The 25911-nt window shown below is 47.8% G+C and overlaps 1 protein-coding gene across 1 annotated transcript in view; it reads left to right on the top strand.

Moving 5' to 3' along the window:
* LOC134612198 (atrial natriuretic peptide receptor 1-like) overlaps positions 1 to 25911 on the top strand; it is a 180584-nt gene that overhangs the window by 142642 nt on the left and 12031 nt on the right. Inside the window, exons 17-18 of the mRNA XM_063456550.1 lie at positions 5960 to 6099; positions 22930 to 23082. Coding sequence (XP_063312620.1) covers positions 5960 to 6099; positions 22930 to 23082 — 293 coding nt within the window. The remainder of the gene's footprint in view (positions 1 to 5959; positions 6100 to 22929; positions 23083 to 25911) is intronic.

Here is a 25911-nt window from a genome sequence, read left to right as displayed (position 1 = left end):
AAAGTGCCAACAAGTTCCATAGCGCTGTACAGTGGGTAGACTAACAGACACGTATTTGTAACCAAACAAGTAGGATGCACAGGAACAGAGGGATTGAGGACCCTGCTCAATGAGCTTAAATGCTAGAGGGAGTGGGTATAGTGACACAAAAGGTAAGGGTAGAGTAGAAAAGTAGGTTGCTAGGATAGTATTCATTGAGGGCTTAGTGTTTTGTTTTGATGACAGTTTCAGGAGAGGAATCAGGGTGCGGGGAGGGAAAGCTGTTCACAGTTTAATTGATATGTTTTCTTAAAGAAGTAAGTTTTCACATTTTTTTTTGGAGTGGAGATTGGGTGAAAGTCTAACAGAGAGGGGAAGGGTGTTCCATAAGAATGGTGCAGTCCTAGAGAAGTCTTTAAGGTGGACATCAGAGGTAGGAGTACGAACCGAGGTTAGACGTAGGTCTGCGGCAGAGCGTAGGGGCCTAGATGGGACATATTTGTGTATTAGTGAGGATAGGTAGGTCGGAGCGGCATTGTGTAGAGATTTATAAGCAAGTATCAGGATCTTAAATTGAGTCCTATATCTTACGAGAAGCCAATGTAGGGACTGACAAAGGGGGAGGTGTGGGAGGTGCGGATGGACAAGAAGATGAGCCTCACCACCACATTCATTATAGACTGTAACAGGGCAAGTTGGGAACATGTAAGACCACTGAGAAGCAGATTACAGTAGTCAAGGTGAGAGAGGACAGCGGCATGGACAAGCATCTTTGCCGTATCAGGTTTTAAGTAGGGTCAGATGCGAGCAATGTTTTTGAGATGGAAGCCGCAGGATTGCGATTGATTTGATATGAGGGGTGAAGGAGAAGTTGGAGTCAAAGAGAACTTCCTAGGCAGTGAGCCTTAGAGGTAGAGCAGATGGTAGCACCATTGACTTGGAGGGACACAAACAAGGGAGTAGCAACACTTGAGGGAGGGAAGACCAGAAGGTCTGTTTTGGACAGGTTCAGTTTAAGGAAATGAACTGATGGTGGATGCATGGAATAGCCTTCCAGCTGAAGTGGTAGAGGTTAACACAGTAAAGGAGTTTAAGCATGCGTGGGATAGGCATAAGGCTATCCTAACTATAAGATAAGACCAGGGACTAATGAAAGTATTTAGAAAATTGGGCAGACTAGTACCCTAACCTACCCTAACCAATAATTGATTTCCCTTCTTTTGCCTCAAGCAGGTATCTACCCATAAAGATTCCACATTTTCCTTGTCACATTTCACCTACTTAGTATTTGGCTTTAACTCATGGTTGATTTACAAATATACCCCTTCACTATTCCTGTTTTTTCTATCCTTCCTAAATAATGTGTAACCATTTAAGTTAAATGCCCAAGCATGTGTCTCATTCCACCATGTTATGCATATTATGTTATATCGCTTAGTGTATGATATTGCCTCTAGTTCCCCCATTTTGTTATTTAGACTTCTTGCATTAGTAAGCAGGGGCAGACTGACTGGTAGGGCACTTCGGGCATGGTCCGAGGGCCCGGCCGGGAGGGCCGGCCCTTTAAATGCTGCAGCCGCCTGAGCGCTCTGTTAAGAGCGCTCAGGCAGCTGCAGTTGCTTCTCACCTCCCCTGTAGCGTGGCCGAGCTGCTCTGCTGTCCGCGGTGCCCGGCCGGAGTGATAGGAAGGTGCACACTGAGTGTGCACTTCCTGTGAGTCCGGCCAGGTACAGGAAACAGAAACTCCTGTTCCGCACGGAGTTTCTGTTTCCTGTACCTGGCCGGACTCACAGGAAGTGCACACTCAGTGTGCACCTTCCTATCACTCGGTCCGGGCACCGCGGACAGCAGAGCAGCTCGGCCACGCTACAGTGGAGGGGGGAGTAAGAAGAGAGGGGGGGTTAGAATAGAGGGGGGTAAGAAGAGAGGGGGGGAGTAAAAAGAGGGTAAGAAGAGGGGGAGGGGGAGTAAGAAGAGGGGGAAGGGGCAGGGGGGAGTAACAAGGGGGGGAGGGGGGAGTAAGAAGAGGGGGGAGGGGGGAGTAAGAAGAGAGGGAGGGGGGAGTAAGAAGGGGGGTAAGAAGAGAGGGAGGGGGGAGTAAGAAGAGAGGGGGCAGTAAGAAGGGGGTAAGAAGAGGGGAAGGGGGAGTAAGAAGAGGTGGGAGTAAGAAGAGAGGGAGGGGGAGTAAGAAGAGAGGGAGGGGAAGTAAGAAGAGGGGGAGGGGGGAGTAAGAAGGGGCTAAGAAGAAGGGGGGTAAGAAGAGAGGGAGGGGGGTAAGAAGAGAGAGGAGTAAGAAGAGAGGGGGGAGTAAGAAGAGAGGGAGGGGGGAGTAAGAAGGGGGTAAGAAGAGGGGGGAGTAAGAAGAGGGGGAGGGGGGAGTAAGAAGAGGGGGATGGGGGAGTAAGAAGAGGGAGGAGTAGGAAGAGGTGGGAGTAAGAAGAGGGGGAGGTGGGAGTAAGAAGAGGGGGAGGGAGGAGTAAGAAGAGGGGGGGTAAGAAGGGGGGTAAGAAGAGAGGGAGGGAGGAGTAAAAAGAGGGGGGAGTAAGAAGAGGGGGAGGGAGGAGTAAGAAGAGGGGGGAGTAAGAAGGGGTGTAAGAAGAGAGGGAGTGAGGAGTAAAAAGAGGGGGGAGTAAGAAGGGGGTAAGAAGAGAGGGAGGGAGGAGTAAGAAGGGGGGAGTAAGAAGAGAGGGAGGGGGGAGTAAGAAGGGGTAAGAAGAGGGGGAGGTGGGGTAAGAAAAGAGGAGGGGGAGGGGAATAAGAAGAGGGGGTAAGAAGAGGGGAAGGGGGGTAAGAAGAGGGGGGAGGGGGTAAGAAGAGGGGGAGATGGGGGTAAAAAGAGAGGGAGGGGGAGGTAAGAAGGGGGGTAAGAAGGGGGAGGGGGGAGTAAGACGAGGGCAATTGCCCCCCCTCCCCTCCCTTCCTCTCCCCTGTCCGCAGGCACCGTGCGGGCAGCCGGCAGGGGAGGGAGGAAGAGAGGACGCGGGAGCTCAGCCTGCAGCTCCTCTGGGTCCTTGTTGCGCGAGCACAGATCGTTGCCGTGGTTACCACGGCAACGTTACGGCTCTTGCGAGAGTAAATTCTAGCCCTGGAGCTACGGGCTAGAGTTCACTCTCAATACTGTGACCACCAGGGATTCCTGATGGTCGCAGTGGTGAGAGTGAACTCTAGCCCCATAAACACACTGCCCCCACACACACACCATACACATTCACACACTGCCCCCACACACCATACACATTCACACACTGCCCCCATACACACACACTGCCCCCACACACACCATACACATTTACACACATTGCCTCACACACACATGCACTGCCCACCCATACACACACAGACCCCCATACTAACATTGCCACACACATACATTGCCCCACACACCCTACACATTCGCACCCTACACCCCCTCACACACACTGAACCTTTCACACACACTGCACCCCTCACACATTGCACCACACATTGCATACCCTACTACAGCCTCATATCCCAGCAGACCCCAGGTAAGTTGTCAAACTGTTCTTAAACGGTTTGACTACTTACTCTGGGAGGGGGGCCCAGCCCTCCTGGCACCATAACCACTACACAGAGCAGTAGTGTTTATTGTGCATGGATTATTTCTTTAAATAATCTACAAGTGCCCCAATAGCCAGCAAGCCAGCCAGCCCACACGCCAGCCAGCCAGCCCACAGGCCGACCAGCCAGCCCACAGGCACAGGCTGGCCAGTAGCCAGCCAGCCAGCCCACAGGCCACCAGTTAGCCCACAGGCCAGTAGCCAGCCCACAGACCTACAGCAAGCCACAGGCTTACAGCCAGCAAGCCCACAGCCTGCCAGCCGCAGCCAGCAAGCTACAGCCTGCCAGCCAGCAAGCTACAGCCTGCCAGCCAGCAAGCCACAGCCTACCAGCCAGCAAGCCACAGCCTGCCAGCCGCAGCCAGCAAGCCCACAGCCTGCCGGCCGTAGCCAGCAAGCCCACAGCCTGCCAGCAAGCCCACAGCCTGCCAGCCGCAGCCAGTAAGCCCACTGCCTTCCAGCAAGCCCACAGACTGCCAGCCAGCAACAGTAATTAAGGTAAGAGGAGCCAACTTGACCTAGGTATCAGCGAGCTATGTTGTGTTGCTATATTGTGAATAGGAACCAGAGTGTTGGAGAGACCCCCCTCCAGGCCCCATTAGACTCCATTGTAGTCTCTAATGGGACCTGGAGGAAATTCTTTCTAACACACTCTCTAAAGGACAATGAGATAGTCTCTGCTAGAATGACCCCCCCCCCATGGCCCATTAGCCCTCAATTGTAGTCTCTACTGGGGCCTCGAAGGGATTATTGCACTTTTGTTCCTTGTGTCTAAAGATTGTGTAGGGTGTGGCTGGAGGCGGTGCATGGAGGCGGGACAAGAGTGGCGCTTGCTGCGGAGTATGGGTGGGGCCTGTAAGGGGGCCCTTGATTTATTTTGCCCGGGGGCCCTGAGGGTTCTCAGTCCGCCCCTGTTAGTAAGCATACATTTAATCACTAGTTTAAAATGTCCTCCAACCTTCTAGCCAACCTGACCCCCAGCACAGCAAACCTTCTTCAAGTTTAGGTGCAATTCATCATAGCTATAAAGATTGTTCCCAAGCTCAAGATCGGGAAATAGTGGAATAACTCTTCCTACGGCCGGTTAGAAGGTTTAGATGTCGGTGAAAAAGTGATCTAGCCGAGTCGCGAAGCGTGTTAGGCTTTACGGCAGGAGCAGTACACACACCCAAACCGAGACTCAGTGGAACGCAGATCGGGCATACAAATTTATTATAACTACATTACAATAAATTTGTACGTTTTAATTGAAAGCACTATGGGTGTATTTATCTATTTCAGATCACAGAGAAGATCTTACCACTATAGATCTGTGTCTGTGATTGTCATTGTTTTTTGAAACAAACAAGAATGGATTTGTCTGCTTAAAATAGCCCTCTACCATACTGGTTATATTATATCAGCTTTGGTTACATTGTAGCTGCTGTCAATAATTTTGGCAAACAGCATACTGTACCAGCTGTGATACTGTCATCGACTAACTGCCTGCTACGTTTGGACTCTATTTTTAGACACTTTGATTGGACATTGTTCATATTTTTAACTTAAGGGGGTGATAAAACAATATTACTCAAGGACTTATATTATCATTATTTATCTTTTCATCTTTCATTCCAACTCACTACTTAGTTAATCATCCCCTTGGAAGCGATTTAATTTTTCATTCTATCTTTTATGGATCGATATTCAGATGTGAAAGGAATAAGATTGTAATTCAGATTTTTTATATATTTTGTCTCACATTTGAAGAGTGATAATTCTGTTGTTCCATTTATCATTTGTACTCCATTTACCTCACTCAACTTTCTATATTTATAGTCAGAATGTGCACCCCAAATTAATTATAGAGTGTTTTGAGGGATTTGGTAGAAGATCTAGTACGTGTAGGACTTAGTACCTATAAACATTTACTCATTTCTTTGGCGGCTCCTCTATACTAGTTGAGAACATCTACCTGCCACTCATTACCGAATAGGGTAGAACCCTATTAGTACCTATTCACTCCATATTTCCCACTCACAAGGGCCAGATTATTCTGTCCATTTATAAAATTAGGAAATTCTGTCAGCCATGTTCCCCAATGTTTTAGTGAGAGCTTTGCGTATTCCAGAAATTTTTACCCAGAAAGCTATATGCTATATGCAGTTTACTTTTCAGCTACTACATAAACTGATAGCATCATTAACGTTTTGTGAATTGAACTATAGATACAACTATATGATCATGGCCCAGGCTTCTCAACTAATTCTATGGTTGAAGCATAGAATTAGTTGTTACGTTTGTACATTTAAAGGAACATTTTTTATTTGGAATGATTACATGTGTATTAAATAAAAAATTGTCTAATAATAATAATCAGTAATTTAGCCATTAATGTTTTTTTGTTTTGTTTTGTTTTTTAGTGACATTGTTGGGTTTACCCATTTGTCCAGCACCAGTACACCTTACCAAGTAGTGGATTTCCTCAACAAACTATACACAACATTTGATGAAATCATCGACAACTATGATGTCTATAAAGTGGAAACAATAGGTGATGCCTGTGAGTACAATATATAATGAATATATCAATGACATATAAACAAATGTTTCAGAACTGCACCAGGATTGGCTGGTAGTGGCTGCCACTCAGATGGCCATGGGTAGCGATGATGAGACTGCAGGAACACTCTCTTTGTCTTAAAAACACTACATTATGCTGTAGTGATTCTGGTGCTTAGCATGTCTGTAAATTTAACCTGCCAGCCTCAAACAGAAACAATTTTAGAGGCAGCCAAAATGTAGAGTGTGACAATGGCCCCCTAAAGGGCATATATTTTGTTTTTATATAATACTTTATTTTATAAGGCACATAGTTGCAGAGTAAGATTGTGACACCTCCGGGTGGAATTTTTGTGTATTCCCCTCCTCCTATATGGAACTTGTATCTATAACCATTCTTCATGGTGAAGCTAAGGGATTGAGGCCCATGCAGAACAGCATTGGGAATAGTGCATCACATTGGTGGCCACATTTGATATTCACTTGTGTTATTGTCCTGAAATCTGCTTCTATAGTTGTTTTCCACTTACCCATCAAGCAGTGGCGGATCCAGAGCCTGATCTCGGGAGGGGCACTTGTAGATTATTTAAAGAAATAATCAATGCACAATAAACACTACAAATCTGTGTAGTGTTTATGGTGCCAGGACCCCCTCCCAGATTAAGTAGTCAAACCGTTTAAGAACAGTTTGACAACTTAACTGGGGTCCGCTTGGATATGGGGCTATAGTAGGGCATAGGAGCAGTGGTGTGTGTGAGTGGTGCAATGTGTGTGTGTGTGTGTGTGGGAGGGCAGTGTATGTGTGTGTGTGTGTGTGGGGCAATGTATGTGTGTGTGGGGAAATGTGTGTGAATGTGTATGGTGTGGGGCAGTGTGTGTGTGCATTGGGGGAAGTGTGTGTATGGGGATCAGTGTATGTGTATGGGGGGCAGTGTGTGAATGTGCGGTAGGGGGGATTTTTAAAATTATAATTATTATTTTTGTAATAAAAATAAATAAATGTATGTCCCCCCTCCCTTCTTACCTTTACTGAGGATCAGAGATCTCCCTCCCCTGTCCGAAGGCACCGTGCTGGCAGCCGGCAGTGGAGGGAGGAAGAGAGGACCCAGGAGCTCAGCCTGCAGCTCTTTCGGGGTCCTACTCTTGCGAGCACAGAGCATTGCCACGGTTACCACAGCTTTACCATTTTCATATTTATAGTCTTATTTTATTGATCATTTAAGCCATTTGGGTTAGTCAGCTCCTGGAACACATATACCATATTCTGGGTGATACCCCCCATTTTATCTTTGGATAGGTTTTTGGTGAATCCCTATTTTTATCCAGTTTGAGCGACACACCAAGGGTCCGACTCCCTCATCCCTGTGTGTTATAACAGGCACACTTAATTCTCTTATCTTTTACCTTGGTGTTATGTGATGCTTCTTTCTTCCGGATGTTTTTCCAGTACTGTTCAGTCTCTATTCTTCGTGGCTATGTTGTGGTTACCTTGCAACTGTGCATACGCCTTGTATGGTTCTTTGGTAAACTGTGCATTTATTATCTTGTCTAGTGTATCTGCCAAGTCTGGTTGCCTGTGCTGTCAGCTTCTGCTTAGCTGTTTGCAGAGTAAGGGAATACCATTATTTCTCAGTAGCCAGGATTGAGCATTTCACCTCTGTGAAGTTGAGGCAGCTTACTAACTTCCTCACATGTTGCCTTTATCTTGGCTTCCAGTCTTAGTCTCCATGGTGGGCATTGTCTCTCCTTCAGCCCTATCTTGTAGTTAAGAATTTAGAGGATCATTAATGCTGTGGCATATATGAGCTTGTTGGTCTCTGTTGGTTGGGATTGTGGACAGTGCCTCATTAACCAATGCTAGAATACTGCCTGGTAATCTTGTTTGGCGGTCAAGGACTGCTAACTTTTCTATGATCATATTTCCTATATCTGCTGTTATGTCATCTTGGAGCAGAGATTCAGGTTGGCGATCCAATGTAACCCTATGTGTTCAGGAATGGCTTGCTTCATTAGCCCACTTGTTGTCAGATTATCCTGCTTACCTAGCATCTAATGGATAACTTGTTCATCCATGCAACATCCAAGCTGGCATTCTTGTTACTCTCATATTATTGAGTTATATTATTAAGGGGAGGTACATCACTCACTGGTGAGATGGTCTGATTGGGATTTGAACCTGTGTTTTCCTGGTTCTAAGGCGCTAACCAGTCATTAAAGTGTGTGTGTGTCTGTGTGTTGTTCCCCCTCCTCCCCCCCTCCACCCTCCAGTAAGGAATCAGCAGAACTAGAAGGTTAGAAATCATATAAAGCTAAGAAACAAATTTAAAACAGTGGTGGACAGATAATGGGATATTAATATTTAATATTTAAACTCTGCCTACCACCCCCAGTCCAATGGTTTATGTGAGAGGTTTAACGGTACCCTAAAGCAGATGCTCCGTACGGTTTGAGAGGCTCATAAGGACTGGGAGCGCTTCCTACCCCATCTGCTTTTAGAGAGGTACCCCAGGAGTCGACAGGTTTTTCCCCCTTCAAATTGCTATTTGGGATAAGGGTGCGAGGGCCGTTAAACCTCATTAGGGAGCATTGGGAGGGAGAGAGTAGCCCAGATGGGACCCCCATTGTATCTTACGTGCTGGAGTTCAGGGACCGACTGGAGGCATTAACCCAGGCCGTGCGCACCAACCTCCAGGCGGCCCAACAACGCCAGCGCCGCTGGTACGATCGGGGAGCCAGAGACCGCAGCTTTCAAGTAGGACAGAAGGTTTTAATTTTGAAACCTGTCCGCACAGACAAGCTGAAGGCCATCTGGCAAGGCCCATACCAGGTGGTGGAACAGCGATGTGACACCACCTATGTGATTGGCCCCTGCTCAGGGGTAGGGAAGAGACGCATGCTCCATGTGAATATGCTCAAACCCTACCATGAGAGGATAGAGGACGTGGCGGCGATATGCGCCTCCGCCTCTGAGGATGCGATGCTCACACGAAAAGTGCACTCAGACCCCAGCTATCTACCTAACGTCCGTTCGTCAGAATCACATGAATATTGTACGAATGGTGAATTTATATGTAAAATGCCGGGTCTGCTGCACAGAGGGATAATCCACTTAACGGTGTATTTCAGTGGGAGTGTCCCTCTCGTGCAGCAGTGCCTGATGGGAGAAATGCTCCAAATGTTAAGTCCCCCATGTAGTCCCTCACTGTATTACCCCTGCTATGTCAGTAAGGAAACCCCTTGCATCGGGACTTGCATAAATACTGGAAGCTGTGAATAAAGACCTCAGTTGACTCCCAGAACTGTGTTTCGTCCGGTTACTGGGGGATTTGGGATATTGCTTTACTTTTCAGTGCTGACTGTGGATTTACCCTTAATACCAGCGGAGACCGTGGATTTTAATATTGTTACAATTGAGGCTACAAGAAGCTGAGAGTAGCTGATATAAGAACTACTCCTTATTGCATGAAGTGAAGACTTCATTTTGTATTGCTGTTACCATGCAGACCCCATGAAGGAACCAAACATACCTTTATTTTCTGATCTATTTTTGCATTCACCAAATGAAAATTTGATGCGAATCGCTTGCTGACTTAGACATGCTTTCATATCTCTAGAAGATGAGCTTTCATACTCTGTTACTGCACGTGACTGCCTTCCTGTAGGAATATGCTGGGTGAAACTTCAGGTCTTTACGCTTACTGCAGTCTTTGGTTTAATGGGCTTATATCATCGTGCACATTATCCACATCTACACCAATTTATGACAGTAATGGATTGCCCTATATACTTATCTCTCTCTTTTCACTCAAGATTCCACAGAGTCAGATCAGATGCATTCAGCATTCCTCCTAGTCTTTAAAAAGATTAATTGAACACCTGGGAATCCATAAGTTTCTCCTAAGTTGTAAGATTTATTTACAGGTGGACTATGACTTAGCATTGCTTGGTTGCCGTCTCAATGTGTACAATAGAATTTCAAGATCTCCCCTCTATAGGCACCCAGCAATATGTTTTTTTTGCACTCATAAAAGTAGGGTTTAACCCCTTAAGGACCAAACTTATGGAATAAAAGGGAATCATGACATGTCACACATGTCATGTGTCCTTAAGGGGTTAATATGACCACTGAAGTATAAGTAGATATAATATAGAGATTAAATGAAAAAAGCAAAATAGATTTTAGGTTATTAAAATTGCATTATTAATTACTAAAACCATGCAGTCATATACTGTTAATTTTGATGGTTTCACTGTGTTCCTGATGCTTCAAATGATAACAAGAGATTTTCCATACATTGTTAAATGTTTCAGTGTTGCACAACAGCCACAGTAACCCCCTTTTATGCTTACTAATCTTATTATATTCCTCTATTCTCCATGATATTCCAATTTGTCCTCCTTTTATAACCGTGCTTTTCTCAATGGCATTAGTCTGATTTATCTATCTGGTGAGATATAACAGTGGGCAGGTTTATTTGGCAAACATAGATGGAGTATTCCGTTATTTGCTGGGGTATTCCGGTATTTGCTAACTTTGAACTCTCTAAGCCATATTTCTAAAGACAGGACTGTCACATGTCACTAAGATCTGCATATCTTATCTTTTGCTTAAATATTTCCTCTGGAAATTACACTTAGACAACATGACAATAGGGTTTCGAAAATACACATTGCATACAGTAAAAATTTCATGTTATTTTCCATTTTCCCTCATACTTTCTTTTTCCTTTGACTCTCGTCTACATCAATTCCCCAATAAGGGGATTCTAACGTTCATTACCTAGAAAGCCAATCAATTGGGTTCTCCATTCTACCAGTATCCTGTATTAGTGATCAAAGAGATCATGATCAGGATTTCACAAACCATTTTTGTAACAGTAATTTAAAGGGACACTATAGTCACCAAAACAACTTTTGTTTATTAAAGCAGTTTTGGTGTATAAATAATTTCCCTGCAGTGTCACTGCTCAATTCTCTGCTACTGCTCCATTCTCTGTCAATTCTCTGCAATAATCACTTTGTTTATGTGACTTGCACAGCCTTCCTAAACACTTCCTGTAAAGAGTTAGCTAATGTTTATACTTCCTTCTTTGCAAATTCTGTTTAATTTAAAATGTATTATCCCCTGCACTGTTGATAGCTTGCTAGACCCCACAGAAGCCTCCAGTGTATGTTTGTAAAGTTCACTTTAGAGAGCAGGCAATAAGAGCTTTTAAAGTAAGTTACATCTAATTAAAAGTGAAACCTTTTTTTTTTTTCATGCATGGTGTGTGAGTCACAGCCAGGGCAGGTGTGGATATGGCTGCCTGGACAAACAAAATGAATTTGACTACTAAATTGCAGAGAATTGAGCAGTGAGACTGCAGGTTCATGATCTATACTTTAAAACTGCTTCATTAAGCTAAAGTTGTTTTGGTGACTATAGTGTCCATTTAATGGAAGTCATAATTTTTTTTTTAAAATTGGGCTAAACTGTGATTTCATTGTTATTCTTGCAATGTCTAGCTTGATAGGCTGATATTATCACGGTAACAAAATATTTTTTTTTTTTTTTAAATGTCACCTTTGTGGACTTTTGATTAAACTACAGGTTGAAGGTCACAGACAACTAAGTACCTTAAATTTGCTGACAGGCAATACATGTGTACATTTTGATATTGCTTTACTGGACTATCTACCCTTATTTGGCGCAGCCCTTCCATATCTTTTAATACATGTGTAGCCTATAATATTCCGTAGGGGGATTGCAGTACGTTAGTGTTTAAATTGACTTTTTAATTATATATGTGTATGTGTTGTATTATGAATATGTCTTATATTAGTTCTGGGGTTTATTTGTCCTGTTTAGCTGTGTAATTGATTAACAATGAAATGTTAGTAGTGATGTCCCGAACTGGTTGCTGGCGAATTAAAGCTTGTTCGCGTTCGCCACGGATGGCGAACACATGCGCTGTTCGGTCCACCCCCTATTCTTCATCATTGAGTAAACTTTGACCCTGGCCTGTACCTCACAGTCAGCAGACACATCCCAGCCATTCAGCAGCAGACCCTCCCTCCCAGACCCTCCCACCTCCTGGACAGCATCCATTTTACATTCATTGTGAAGCTGCATTCTTAGTGAGAGTAGGGACAGTTTAGCTGCTGCTGATTTGATAGGGAAATTGATAGCTAGGCTAGTGTATTCAGTGTCAACTACAGTCCTGAAGGACTCATCTGATCTCTGCTGTAAGGACAGCACCCCAAAAAGCCCTTTTTAGGGCTAGAACATCAGTCTGCTTTTTTTTTTCCCTGTGTAATGTAATTGCAGTTGCCTGCCTGCCAGTCAGCCTGTGTGTCAGGCTCACAGCATATACTGTGCCCACTTGCCCAGTGCCACCACTCACTCACTGGTGTCACAATAGCTTGCATTTAAACAAAAACAAACTTTTTTTAATGTATTATAATAGCAGTCAGTCAGAGGCGGCTCTAGACTTTATGAGGCCTTAGGCGAAACGCAAACATGAGGCCCCACTAACAAAAAAGTGTCACATATACACATTGATGCGCTGTCTACCTGTGTATGTGCCTGAGAGTGTGTCTGACAGAGAGTATCCTTGTGTGTCTGAATGTATGTCTCTGTGAGCATGTTTGCGTTTTTGTCTGAGACCCTATGTGTATGGGGTAGCTGCTTGAAGTGTGTTGTGTGTATAGGGGGGGGGGGTGATGGTGAGAGGGAGAAGGGGTGCGATGGTGAGAGGGAGCGGGGGTGCGATGGTGAGAGGGAGCGGGGGTGCGATGGTGAGAGGGAGCGGGGGTGCGATGGTGAGAGGGAGCGGGGGGTGATGGTAATGTGAGAGGGAGGGGGGTGATGGTAATGTGAGAGGGGGTAATGTGAGAGTGAGGGGGGGTAATGTGAGAGTGAGGGGGGTAAAGTGAGAGTGAGGGGGGTAAAGTGAGAGTGAGAGGGGGTAATGTGAGAGGGGGTAATGTGAGAGGGGGTGATGTGAGAAGGAGGGGGTGATGGTGAGTGGGGTGAGGCTGAGGGTGGTGACGGAGGGTTATGCTGAGGGTGGTGGGGGGTGATGCTGAGGGTGGTGATGCTGAGGGTGGCGGGGGGGTGATGCTGAGGGTGGCGGGGGGAGTGATGCTGAGGGTGGTGGGGGTGGTGAGGCTCAGGGTGGTGGGGGGTGATGGTGAGGGTAGGAGGGGTGAGGCTGAGGGTGGTGGGGGGTGATGGTGAGGGTGGGGTGGTGAGGCTGAGGGTGGTGGGGGGTGATGGTGAGGGTGGTGGGGGTGGTGATGCTGAGGGTGGTGGGGGGTGAGGCTGAGGGTGGTGGGGGTGAGGCTGAGGGTGGTGGGTGAGGCTGAGGGTGGTGGGGGTGATGGTGAGGGGTGAGGGTGGTGGGGGTGAGGCTGAGGGTGGTGGGGGTGAGGCTGAGGGTGGTGGGGGTTGAGGCTGAGGGTGGTGGGGGGTGAGGCTGAGGGTGGTGGGGGTGATGGTGAGGGTGGGGTGGTGAGGCTGAGGGTGGTGGGGGGTGATGGTGAGGGTGGTAGGGGTGGTGATGCTGAGGGTGGTGGGGGGTGAGGCTGAGGGTGGTGGGGTGAGGCTGAGGGTGGTGGGTGAGGCTGAGGGTGGTGGGGGTGATGGTGAGGGGTGAGGGTGGTGGGGGTGAGGCTGAGGGTGGTGGGGGGTGAGGCTGAGGGTGGTGGGGGGTGAGGCTGAGGGTGGTGGGGGTTGAGGCTGAGGGTGGTGGGGGGTGAGGCTGAGGGTGGGGGGTGATGGTGAGTGAGGCTGAGGGTGGTGGGGGTGATGGTGAGGCTGGTGGGGGGTGATGGTGAGTGAGGCTGAGGGTGGTGATGGTGAGGGGGGGTGAGGCTGAGGGTGGTGGAGGCTGAGGGTGGTGGGGGTGATGGTGAGGGTGGGGGGGTGAGGCTGAGGGTGGTGGGGGGTGAGGCTGAGGGTGGTGGGGGGTGAGGCTGAGGGTGGTGGGGGGTGAGGCTGAGGGTGGTGGGTGAGGCTGAGGGTGGTGGGGGGTGAGGGTGAGGGGGGTGGGGGTGAGGCTGAGGGGGGTGGGGGTGAGGCTGAGGGGGGTGAGGCTGAGGGTGGTGGGGGGTGAGGCTGAGGGTGGGGGGGGGTGAGGCTGAGGGGGGGGGTGATGGTGAGTGAGGCTGAGGGTGGTGGGGGTGATGGTGAGGGTGGTGGGGGGTGAGGGTGAGGCTGAGGGTGGTAGGAGAGGCTGGGGTGATGGTAATGTGAGAGGGGGTAATGTGAGAGTGAGGGGGGGTAATGTGAGAGTGAGGGGGGTAAAGGCTGAGGCTGAGGGTGGTGGGGGGTGATGGTGAGGGTGGTGGGGGTGGTGATGCTGAGGGTGGTGGGGGGTGAGGCTGAGGGTGGTGGGGGTGAGGCTGAGGGTGGTGGGTGAGGCTGAGGGTGGTGGGGGTGATGGTGAGGGGTGAGGGTGGTGGGGGTGAGGCTGAGGGTGGTGGGGGTTGAGGCTGAGGGTGGTGGGGGGTGAGGCTGAGGGTGGTGGGGGTGATGGTGAGGGTGGGGTGGTGAGGCTGAGGGTGGTGGGGGGTGATGGTGAGGGTGGGGTGGTGAGGCTGAGGGTGGTGGGGGGTGATGGTGAGGGTGGTGGGGGTGGTGATGCTGAGGGTGGTGGGGGTGAGGCTGAGGGTGGTGGGGGTGAGGCTGAGGGTGGTGGGTGAGGCTGAGGGTGGTGGGGGTGATGGTGAGGGGTGAGGGTGGTGGGGGTGAGGCTGAGGGTGGTGGGGGGTGAGGCTGAGGGTGGTGGGGGGTGAGGCTGAGGGTGGTGGGGGTTGAGGCTGAGGGTGGTGGGGGGTGAGGCTGAGGGTGGTGATGGTGAGGGGGGGTGAGGCTGAGGGTGGTGGGGGGTGATGGTGAGGGTGGGGGGGTGATGGTGAGGGTGGTGGGGGGTGAGGCTGAGGCTGAGGGTGGGGGGGGTGATGGTGAGGGTAGGGGGGTGAGGCTGAGGGTGGTGGGGGGTGGTGGTGAGGCTGAGGGTGGTGGGGGGTGATGGTGATGGGGGTGAGGCTGAGGGTGGTGGGGGGTGATGGTGAGTGAGTCTGAGGGTGATGGGGTGGTGAGGCTGTGGGGGGTACGGCTGGGGGTGGTGATGGTGGTGGGGGGTGATGGGGAGGGAGAGCCTACCTTTCCCTGGTGGTCCAGTGGGCTCCCTGGTGGTATGGTGGCCATTACTTCCGGTCTGCAGCTCCGCAGAGCTGCAGACCGTGTAATCTCGCGAGATTTCAGAGCGTTGCCGTGGTAACCCGCGGCAACGCTCTGATTGGCCAATTCTCGCGAGTCACATGGTCTGCAGCTCTGCGCACTGCGGAGCTGCAGACCAGTGTCTGCGGTGGCCGGCCTGGCAGCCAGGAGGGGCCTCGCACCCGGCGGCATACCGGGCAAGCCGCCGGGCCCCCTCCTGGTGTCAGGTCCTCGGTCACTGACCGAGGACCTGACACACTCTGCCCACAGGCGGTTTAGGCGGCCGCGAGGCCCCAGCCAGCGCGAGGCCTTAGGCGGCCGCCTAAACCGCCTAATTAGAGAGCCGCCTCTGCAGTCAGTTTCCTTCACTAGTGTGCGTTTCAGGGCCTGCCCAGTGCCACCACCCACTCACTGGTGTCACAACAGCTTGCATTTAACAAAAAAAAAACTTTTTGGACTGTAATATAATAGCAGTCAGTTTCCTTCACTAGTGTGCGTTTCAGGGTCTGCCAGGGCACAGTGTCACACCAGTGCAACTCATATCTGGTGTAACAGTAGTGTACATTTTTAGTGTACAAAAAAAAAAATTTTTTGACTGTAATAGATTGAATAGCAGTTAGTTGTCTGCCAGCGTGTGTGTCAGGCTCGCAGCGTATACTGTGCCCACTTGCCCAGTGCCACCACTCACTCACTGGTGTCACAATAGCTTGCATTTAAACAAAAACAAACTTTTTTTAATGTAGTATAATAGCAGTCAGTTTCCTTCACTAGTGTGCGTTTCAGGGCCTGCCCAGTGCCACCACCCACTCACTGGTGTCACAACAGCTTGCATTTAACAAAAAAAAAAAACTTTTTGGACTGTAATATAATAGCAGTCAGTTTCCTTCACTAGTGTGCGTTTCAGGGTCTGCCAGGGCACAGTGTCACACCAGGGCAACTCATATCTGGTGTAACAGTAGTGTACATTTTTAGTGTACAAAAAAAAAATACAATTTTGACTGTAATAGATTGAATAGCAGTTAGTTGTCTGCCAGCGTGTGTGTCAGGCTCGCAGCGTATACTGTGCCCACTTGCCCAGTGCCACCACTCACTCACTGGTGTCCCAATAGCTTGCATTTAGCAAAAACAAAACTTTTTTGACTGTAATATAATAGCAGTCAGTTTCCTTCACTAGTGTGCGTTTCAGAGCCTGCCCAGTGCCACCACTCACTCACTGGTGTCCCAATAGCTTGCATTTAAAAAAAACAAAACTTTTTGGACTGTAATATAATAGCAGTCAGTTTCCTTCACGAGTGTGCGTTTCAGGGCCTGCCAGGGCACAGTGTCACACCAGTGCCACTCATATCTGTTGTCACAGTAGCTTGCATGCATAGTACCACTAATCGAAAAAAAAATGACAGGCAGAGGCAGGCCACCCCGCAGGGGCCGTCATGGTCGTGGTTCTGTGAATCCCTTTGGCCCTAGAATAATTCCCAGTGTTCAGAGGCCACGTACCCTGAACTTGAAAAGTTCTGAGGACATAGTTGACTGGCTAACACAGGACACCCAATCTTCTACAGCTTCCGCTCAGAACCTCGACGCACCATCCTCCTCCAGCTTAGCTTCGGGCACCTCTCAAGTTACCACTCATCCGCCTGCCGCCACCACCAAAACTAGCAACACAGCTGCTTCACTTGGTATGTCAGAGGAGTTATTTACACATCAGTTGAAAGAAATGAATGATGTGCAACCATTATTGCCAGAGGATGTAGATAACAGGGATATGTCTCAGTCAGGCAGCATTAGACACGTACGGTGTGATGATGATGATGTTGTACCCACTGCTGCTTCCTTTGCTGAGTTGTCAGATACAAGTGAAGCGGTTGATGATGATGATGCGTCCGTGGATGTCACGTGGGTGCCCGCTAGAAGAGAAGAAGAACAGGGGGAAAGTTCAGATTGGGAGACAGAGAGGAGGAGATGAGTTGGAAGCAAGGGGAGGTCGTCGCAAGGAGCTAGTGGCACAGTCAGGCAGCATGCATCGGCACCCAGGGTCAGCCAGACAGCACCCCAATCAACGCATGCTGTTGCCACCACCAGAATTCCGTCATTGCAGAGCTCAGTAGTGTGGCATTTTTTTTGTGTGTCTGCCTCTGACAACAGCGATGCCATTTGCAACCTGTGCCAAAAAAAACTGAGTCGTGGGAAGTCCAACACCCACCTAGGTACAACTGCTTTGCGAAGGCCCATGATCGCACATCACAAATGCCTATGGGATCAACAAGCAGCACACAGACTCAAAGCCGCCATCCTCCTCCTGGTCCCCTCTCAACCATCCACCCCTCCGTCTCTCGCCTTGAGCAGTTCCTGCTCATCTGCCCACAGTCAGGTGTCTGTCAAGGACATGTTTGAGCCTAAGAAGCCAATGTCACAAAGTCACCCCCTTGCCCGGCGTCTGACAGCTGGCATGACTGAACTCTTAGCCCGCCAGCTTTTACCATACAAGCTGATGGAGTCTGAGGCATTCCAAAAATTTGTAGATATTGGGACACCGCGGTGGAAGGTACCCGGCCGAAATTTCTTTGCACAAAAGGCAATCCCGAACCTGTACTCGATTGTGCAAAAGGAAGTAATGGCATGTCTGGCACACAGTGTTGGGGCTAGGGTCCATCTGACCACTGATACCTGGTCTGCAAAGCATGGTCAGGGCAGGTATATCACCTACACTGCGCATTGGGTAAACCTGCTGACGGCTGCCAAGCATGGAATGCGTGGCTCTGCAGAGGAGTTGGTGACACTGCCACGACTTGCAGGCGGGCCTGCTGCCACCTCCTCTACTCCTCCTACTCCATCCTCTTCCATAACCTCCTTGGCTGAGTTCTCTTCTGCTGCTGCGTCTTGCTCCACATCAACGGCACCCCCCCCCAGCTCCCCAGGTACTGTTCCACATTCCGGATACGGCAGTGTCACGCCGTCTTGGGATTGACTTGCCTGAAAGCAGAGAGTCACACCGGACCAGCACTCCTGTCCGCCCTGAACGCACAGGTGGATCAGTGGCTGACTCCGCAACAACTGGAGATCGGCAAAGTGGTTTGTGACAACGGAACAAATTTGTTGGCGGCATTGCATTTGGGCAAGTTGACACATGTGCCGTGCATGGCACATGTGTGTAATCTGATTGTACAACGCTTTGTGCATAAGTACCCAGGCTTACAGGACGTCCTTAAGCAGGCCAGGAAGGTGTGTGGCCATTTCAGGCGTTCCTACATGGCCATGGCGCACTTTTCCGATATCCAGCGGCGAAACAACATGCCAGTGAGGCGCTTGATTTGGACAGCCCGACACTTTGGAATTCAACACCCCTAATGTTCGACCGCCTGCTCCAACAAGAAAAAGCCGTTAACGAGTATATGTATGACCGGGGTGCTAGGACAGCCTCTGCGGAGCTGGGATTTTTTTGCCACGTTACTTGATGCTCATGCGCAATGCCTGTAGGCTCATGCGTTCTTTTGAGAAGATGACAAACCTAGTCAGTCGCACCGAAGGCACCATCAGCGACATCATACCATTTGTTTTCTTCCTGGAGAGTGCCCTGCGAAGAGTGCTGGATCAGGCCTTAGATGAGCTTGAAGAGGAAGAGGTGTGGTCACCATCACCACCAGAAACAGCCTTATTAGCATCGCTTGCTGGACCTGTGGCAACGCTGGAAGAGGATTGTGAGGAAGAGGAGTCAGAGTAGGAATGTGGCTTTGAGGAGGATGAGGAAGACCAACCACAACAGGCATCCCAGGGTGCTCATTGTCACCTATCTGGTACCCGTGGTGTTGTACGTGGCTGGGGGGAAGAACATACCTTCAGAGAGATCACTGAGGACGAGGAACAGGACATAAGTAGCTCAGCATCCAACCTTGTGCAAATGGGGTCTTTCATGCTGTCGTGCCTGTTGAGGGACCCTCGTATAAAAAGGCTGAAGGAGAACGACCTGTACTGGGTGTCCATGTTACTAGACCCCCGGTATAAGCAGAAAGTGCCTGAAATGTTACCGAATTACGGCAAGTCGGAAAGGATGCAGCAGTTCCAAAATCAATTAAAAAGTATGCTTTACACAGCATATAAGGGTGATGTCACAGCACAATGGGAATCTAACAGGGGAAGAGGTGAAAGTAATCCTCCTCCTCCCACGACCACGCCGGCAAGGACAGGACGCTTTACAGACGTGTTGTTGATGGAGGACATGCGGAGCTTTTTAAGTCCTACGCATCGCCACAGCCCTTCGGGGTCCACCCTCAGAGAACGACTCGACCGACAGGTAGAAGACTACCTCGCCTTAACTGCAGATATCGACACTCTGAGGAGCGATGAACCCCTTGACTACTGGGTGTGCAGGCTTGACCTGTGGCCTGAGCTATCCCAATTTGCGATATAACTTCTGGCCTGCCCCGCTTCAAGTGTACTGTCAGAAAGGACCTTCAGTGCAGCAGGAGGTATTGTCACTGAGAAGAGAAGTCGCCTAGGTAAAAAAAGTCTAGATTACCTCACCTTTATTAAGATGAATGAGGGATGGATCCCGAAGGGACTGACAGTGGGCGATACATTCGACTAAAAAAGGTCTGATGAGGGGGACTACTTAACACACCACTCCTATCTGGTGCACGCGCAGTGCCCCAAATTTGAAGTAGGAGGACCGACCAAGCATCTTTTTCCATCTCCGGCTCCCTAAAATCGATGCCTTATATACATGTTCCCTGATAAGGGACTTAACAGGGATTAAACTGATAGGAATAGTACTACTTAACACACCACTCCTATCTGGTGGCACATTAGATTGCTCGCGCAGTGCCCCAAATTTGAAGTAGGAGGACCGACCAAGCATCTTTTTCCATCTCCCACTTCCTAAAATCGATGCCTTATATACACGTCCCCTGATAGGGGACGTAACAGGGATTAAACTGTTAGGAGTGGTGTGTTAAGTAGTACTATTCCTATCTGGTGGCACATTAGATTGCACGCGCAGTGCCACAAATATGAAGTAGGCGGACCGACCAAGCATTTTTTTCCATCTCCCGCTTCCTAAAATCGATGCCTTATATACACGTCCCCTGATAGGGGACGTAACAGGGATTAAACTGATAGGAATAGTACTACTTAACACACCTTATAATAACGCAGAGAGAGGCAATGCAGAGAGAGGAGTCTGAAGAAGAGGAGTCAGAGGAGGAAGGTGGCTTTGAGGAGGTGGAAGACCAAACACAGCCGGCGTCCCAGGGGGCTTGTTGTCACCTTTCGGGGACCCTTGGTGTTGTACGTGGCTGGGTGGAGGAAGAGACCTTCAATGACATCAGTGAGGACAAGGAACGGGACATGGCTAGCTTGGTATCCAACCTTGTGCAAATGGGGAGTTTGCGGTTATGCTAATGGCCTGTTTGTGGTTGTTTGCGGTGCGTTAAACGGGGAGTTTGGTCTGTCACTGTGAAGCGGGCGTAACCCTTACACTACCTGATCGATACAACATCATACCTGATGTTTTAAAGGAGGTTATTCCAAACAATTTAGGAATGTTAGGTGATTTATGCCCTTTATGGATTAAAACCAGACTCTGCATCAACTATGTAATTTTCCATGGGAGTTTTGCCATGGACCCCCCTCCGGCATGCCACAGTCCAGGTGTTAGTCCCCTTGAAACAACTTTTCCATCACTATTGTGGCCAGAAAGAGTCCCTGTGGGTTTTAAAATTCGCCTGCCCATTGAAGTCTATGGCGGTTCGCCCGTTCGCGAACATTTGCGGAAGTTCGCGTTCGCCGTTTGCGAACCGAAAATTTTATGTTCGCGACATCACTAATTGTTAGTTAAAGGGACACTTTTCAGAGAAAAAGCAGTGTTTACACTGGTGCATAGGAACACTACTAATGGCAGTCACTCATACGGCCACTATTATTATTATTATTATTAATATTGCCATTTATTTAGCGCCAACAGACTCCGTAGCGCTTTACAATATTATAAGAGGGAGTGTTTAACTATAAATAGGACAATTACAAGAAAACTTACAGGAATAATAGGTTGAAGAGGACCCTGCTCAAACAAGCTTACAGTCTAGAAGTGTTTAGTGTGTCAATGCTGCATAGTTACGGAGGCAGGACAAGGTGGAGACAGCCAAAGCGAGACAGACACGATGTAGGAAAAAAGGTGAGCAAAATCACCATTTCAAATCGATCTAAGTGGGGCAAGGGACCTAAACAGCTACACGGGTACTATAGAGTAAGGAATACATGTTTGTATTACCGACACTATACGGTTCCTTTAATATTGTCCTGCTCATGCACAAACACCTATATTTTAGATATTGTTTTTTTAACTGTAAGGTTTTTACTAAAACCTTGAGCGTTTAACCTTTGTTCATTTTCACTGGCCTGATAATGATGAGATTGATTTTTTAAAGTGTTGCAACGATTTGATTGTGATTGAGGAGACATTTTTAACTGTTCTCTGGCATCCATTAACATAAATAACGTAAGTCAGATAATTAAGTAAAATAATTAACTACATTAACTACATTATAAAGGGAATTTGAACCAGGCTTTTTACAGCCCAATGTTTGAGTAAAACAGCAGATGAGACAGTGTGATGTTTAATTTCAAATAAGGTTAAAAAAACTAAAAGGTGAAAAACAAAAATCATTAGATCATCAGATGTTTACATTTGTTTCATGTTAGTGCAGTAAATAGAATAAAATGAAAGGGATCATCAGCCAGCACTTAATTGTTTTGATGGCAGATGAAGGCGTGTGCCAAGTGGTTGAAAATAGTTTAAGGTTCAGTGCTAAAAGAAACCTTTTGCTAGTGAATATATTAGTTTTAATGCATATAGCCCTGTAGCTCCTAGTAGATTGTTGAAAACTAATGACAGGTTTCATTGCAGATAGAACCAGAGTTTTCAGGTCCCGTAATTGGAAGAAACTTTTTTAGACCAGTACTAAAGGGAATTATTTAAAAAAGAACATGTAATGCATTTCGAATTAAATGCAAAAACATAGTATGTAATTCACTGGCAAAGCAACATATTGCCTTTTACATACATTTTGCATTTTAAAAGCTAGAGTAATATGGATTTTACATTAAAACATTAGAACAAACTGTTTTGGATGATTTTTAAGTTGGTTATAATGTTTAAAATGCATTATAGGGACACTGTAGACACTGTAACCATTTTATATAATTGAATCGGTTAAAATGCCTGGAGTACAAGGCACTGTCCCAACTTTCAATGTTAAACCATTTTCAAGTAGTAAAACACAAAATAAGGGTCCCTGACCACCCACAGCTGGCCCCTAATGACTGTGAGTGGCCATTAGCCTAATGGCTAATGTCCTCCCCAAGGTTTTGCTCAATGTCTCTTTGCTTTTTAATTTTTTTTATATTTTTGCTTGTATGACTAAAGGTTTGTTGAAATAAATCTATGTTAATTTGAATTCCCTTTGTTAATGACTACTTAGCTCCAGTTTTTCTTCTGCAGTAATTCTCTATTTTTTTTTTTTAATAATTCACTCCTTTTCAATTATGGTTCATTCTCCGTGTTAAAATGCTCCAGACAACATGAAAAGAACTGCTCCGTTTGTGTTAATTATAATTTTGTATTTTTTTTTACAGATATGGTTGTTTCTGGTGTTCCCCAAAAAAATGGAATCACACATGCCAGTGAAATTGCAAGCATGGCATTAGATCTAGTTGCTGTCTGCAAGACATTTCGAATTCCACACAAGCCTAACACACAGTTAAGAATCCGAGCTGGGATCCATTCAGGTATCATTAACCAAATTGTATCAAAACCTTTTATTACATAAGTAGGGTCTGTTTGTTACTTAACATTACTCCAAACAGGAGTCTAGAGCCTGCACAGACACCTGACACATGATTTGTAGAAATTAAAGGGGCACTATAAGCAATATAAAATTCAGTGCAGTGGTTATCCTGCCGAGAGTCTATGGGCACCGTCCAAAGGTTTTGTCAAACAATTTGAAAGCGGTTTATAAATTATTTTTTTTGGTAGATCGTATTTTATTTGAGTATTTCAAGAATAAGGAAATGTAAAGAAACATGTAGAGCTTGCAGGCTCCGAAATGGAAATACAGCATTTCAAACTCTCCTGGATGTACATTAAGAGATTGTAATTGAATATCGGCGGTTGTAAAAGAAAAACATACCTCAGCATATTTACAACGTGGACCATACTACTCTTGTGGAAGCAGTTAATATTTCCCCTATTTGCTGATGCGCCTGGTTTAGGATGCACATCATGCATTTGGGGTCACCCCCTTCTACACAGCTTGAGTTAACTCTCTGTGACATTAACGTACTGGGTCAATGCCTGCTGCCTGGTTGTCTGCCCAACCAGTAAGAGTTGATGCATATGGTTACTGGTATCAGAGAAGGTGCACAAACCGTTGGGTCAAATTGCACATTTCTTGTTGCCACGTCTCCCACCACGCTCCTGCACACATTTCAGGGGCACATATGCCTATCTCCAGTTCCATGATACTTTAGTATCCCTGCCCTGTGAGGGTCAGGGAAAAATAGGTCAAGACCTCTGGGAATATCCTATGTAGGAAGGTAGGTGTGCGATACTAGCTGGACAGAAGCTTGTTATTGGTGTCTTGATGTCTGGAGCTTATGGAGCTCTTATGGTTCAGGATAAGGACCTTGTCCCACTGCGCATCCGTGAATGTTGTGCCCAGCATTTCCTACCATTGCCTATTAAAGGTTGTCTTTGTGTTTTTATTCCCCCCACCAGTAGGTGTTGGTAATGTAGCGAGACCGTTTTCTCCTGTGGTGTGCCCTTCTCGCAGGTGTCTTCAAACCATGTGAGATCATGATGTAGCTGTGTTCTGTTGTTCATCTGCCTATAGTAGTGCCGCTATTGGGTGTGGCAAAATTTATGAAGAGGCATCGGGGCTGTTTCCCCCATAATGTCTTGTAGGCGCGTCATGTCTGTACTGCCTAAGGTCTTCCGTATGAGGATGTTAAGTCCTCTATCAATGTAAGCCCAAGCGTTAGGTGGCAAGCCTCCCCCTAATGAGCTGTTATATTGTAGCGGTATCAGGGTACTCGGCACAGGGGAGATGTGTTGCGACCGCGGATGGATCTCCAAGTCCTGAGGGTGTTTGCGACAGGCGAAGTATCCCTGGTCCTGTCCAGGGTTTCGGGCTTTCCCAGCCACACAGCTGCGTGCATAGACATTTCCGTTGCTCCCCAGTCCAAGGCTGGCCATTGATGATGAGGGCGTGCGGCGTGCCAGTCAACAATCTGATGCAGAGTCGCTGCTTGATGGTATTTTTTAAAATCTTGAAGGGCCAGCCCCCCCCCCCCCCACTGCCTAGGTATGCATAGCAAGTTGTATTGAAGGTGTGATCTTTCCACTCTCCAGACATATCAGATCACTGCAGTTTTCAGGGTGGAGAAGAACAATTTGGGCAACGGCACTACTTGCAATAAGTAAAGCAGCCTCGGTAGAATATTCATCTTATGGACCGTTATACGACCCAGCCATGATATGTGCAGGTAGGCCCAGCTTCTGAGGTCTCCCAAGATTTTCCATAGGAGGGGTTCAAAGTTAGAGTTGTATAATTTAGCCTGGTTCTCTGTCACCCATGTACCCAGGTATTTAATTTTGTCGTCACACCAGCGGAAATGGAAGTGAGGTCTTAGGGTAGTAAGTTCCTCCTACGGAATAGAGACATTGAGCACTTCGCACTTCATGAAGTTCAGCTTGAGGCCCGATATTGCTCCATAGTCATCAAATTCCCTCATCAAGCAGGGCCGCGTGATGCGCGGATTTGTTATAAAGAAGAGGAGGTCATCCACGTATGCGGCTACCTTATGTTCCATGTTCTCCCATCGGTATCCCTTTATGTCTCGGGTTTGTCTGAACGCCATGAGAAATGGCACAAGCAAGATTGTGAAAAGCAAGAGGGACAGGGGGCATCCTTGTCTTGTGCCATTAAGAATCGAAAAGCCGCTTGTCAGGGCTCCGTTGACTTTCACTCTCGCATTGGGGCAGCTGTATAATGCAGCCATCCAGCTCCTGAGTTTGCCGCCGAATCCAATCGCAGCCAGCGTGGAGAACATGAAGGCCCAGTTCACTCGATCAAATGCCTTCTCGGCGTCTGTCGAGAGCAACAACATGGGTTTGTCCTTGAGTGCGAGCTGTTGTAACGCGAAGAGATGTAGGGTGCTATCCCTAGCTTCCCTGCCTGGGATGAATCCGGTTTTGTCTGGGTGTATGAGCCATGGCAAGTGCGGCTGCATCCTAGTGGCCAGCAGTTTCGTGAGCAATTTGACATCCACATTCAGGAGTGAGATTGGTCGGTAGCTTCAACATGATTCCGGGTCTTTGTCGGGTTTCAGTAAGACTGTGATTGTGGCGGCCAGGGATTCACTGTGGGACCCTCGTCCTTCTGGTAGCGCATTGAATGCCTTAGTTAGCCTCGGGGTTAAGAGATGTGAGAACTGCTTGTAGCATGCATTGAGAGGCCATCTGGCCGGGGCCTTTCCAGTCTTGGTGACCTTAATTGCTGCCAGAATTTCTTCCTCCCGTATTGGCGCATCCAGTAGTTCTGCTGCCTCATTGGAAAT

This window comes from Pelobates fuscus, chromosome 5, assembly GCF_036172605.1.
Source record: "Pelobates fuscus isolate aPelFus1 chromosome 5, aPelFus1.pri, whole genome shotgun sequence".
Classification (NCBI taxonomy): domain Eukaryota; kingdom Metazoa; phylum Chordata; class Amphibia; order Anura; family Pelobatidae; genus Pelobates; species Pelobates fuscus.
This window is presented reverse-complemented; position numbering and strand designations above follow the sequence as displayed.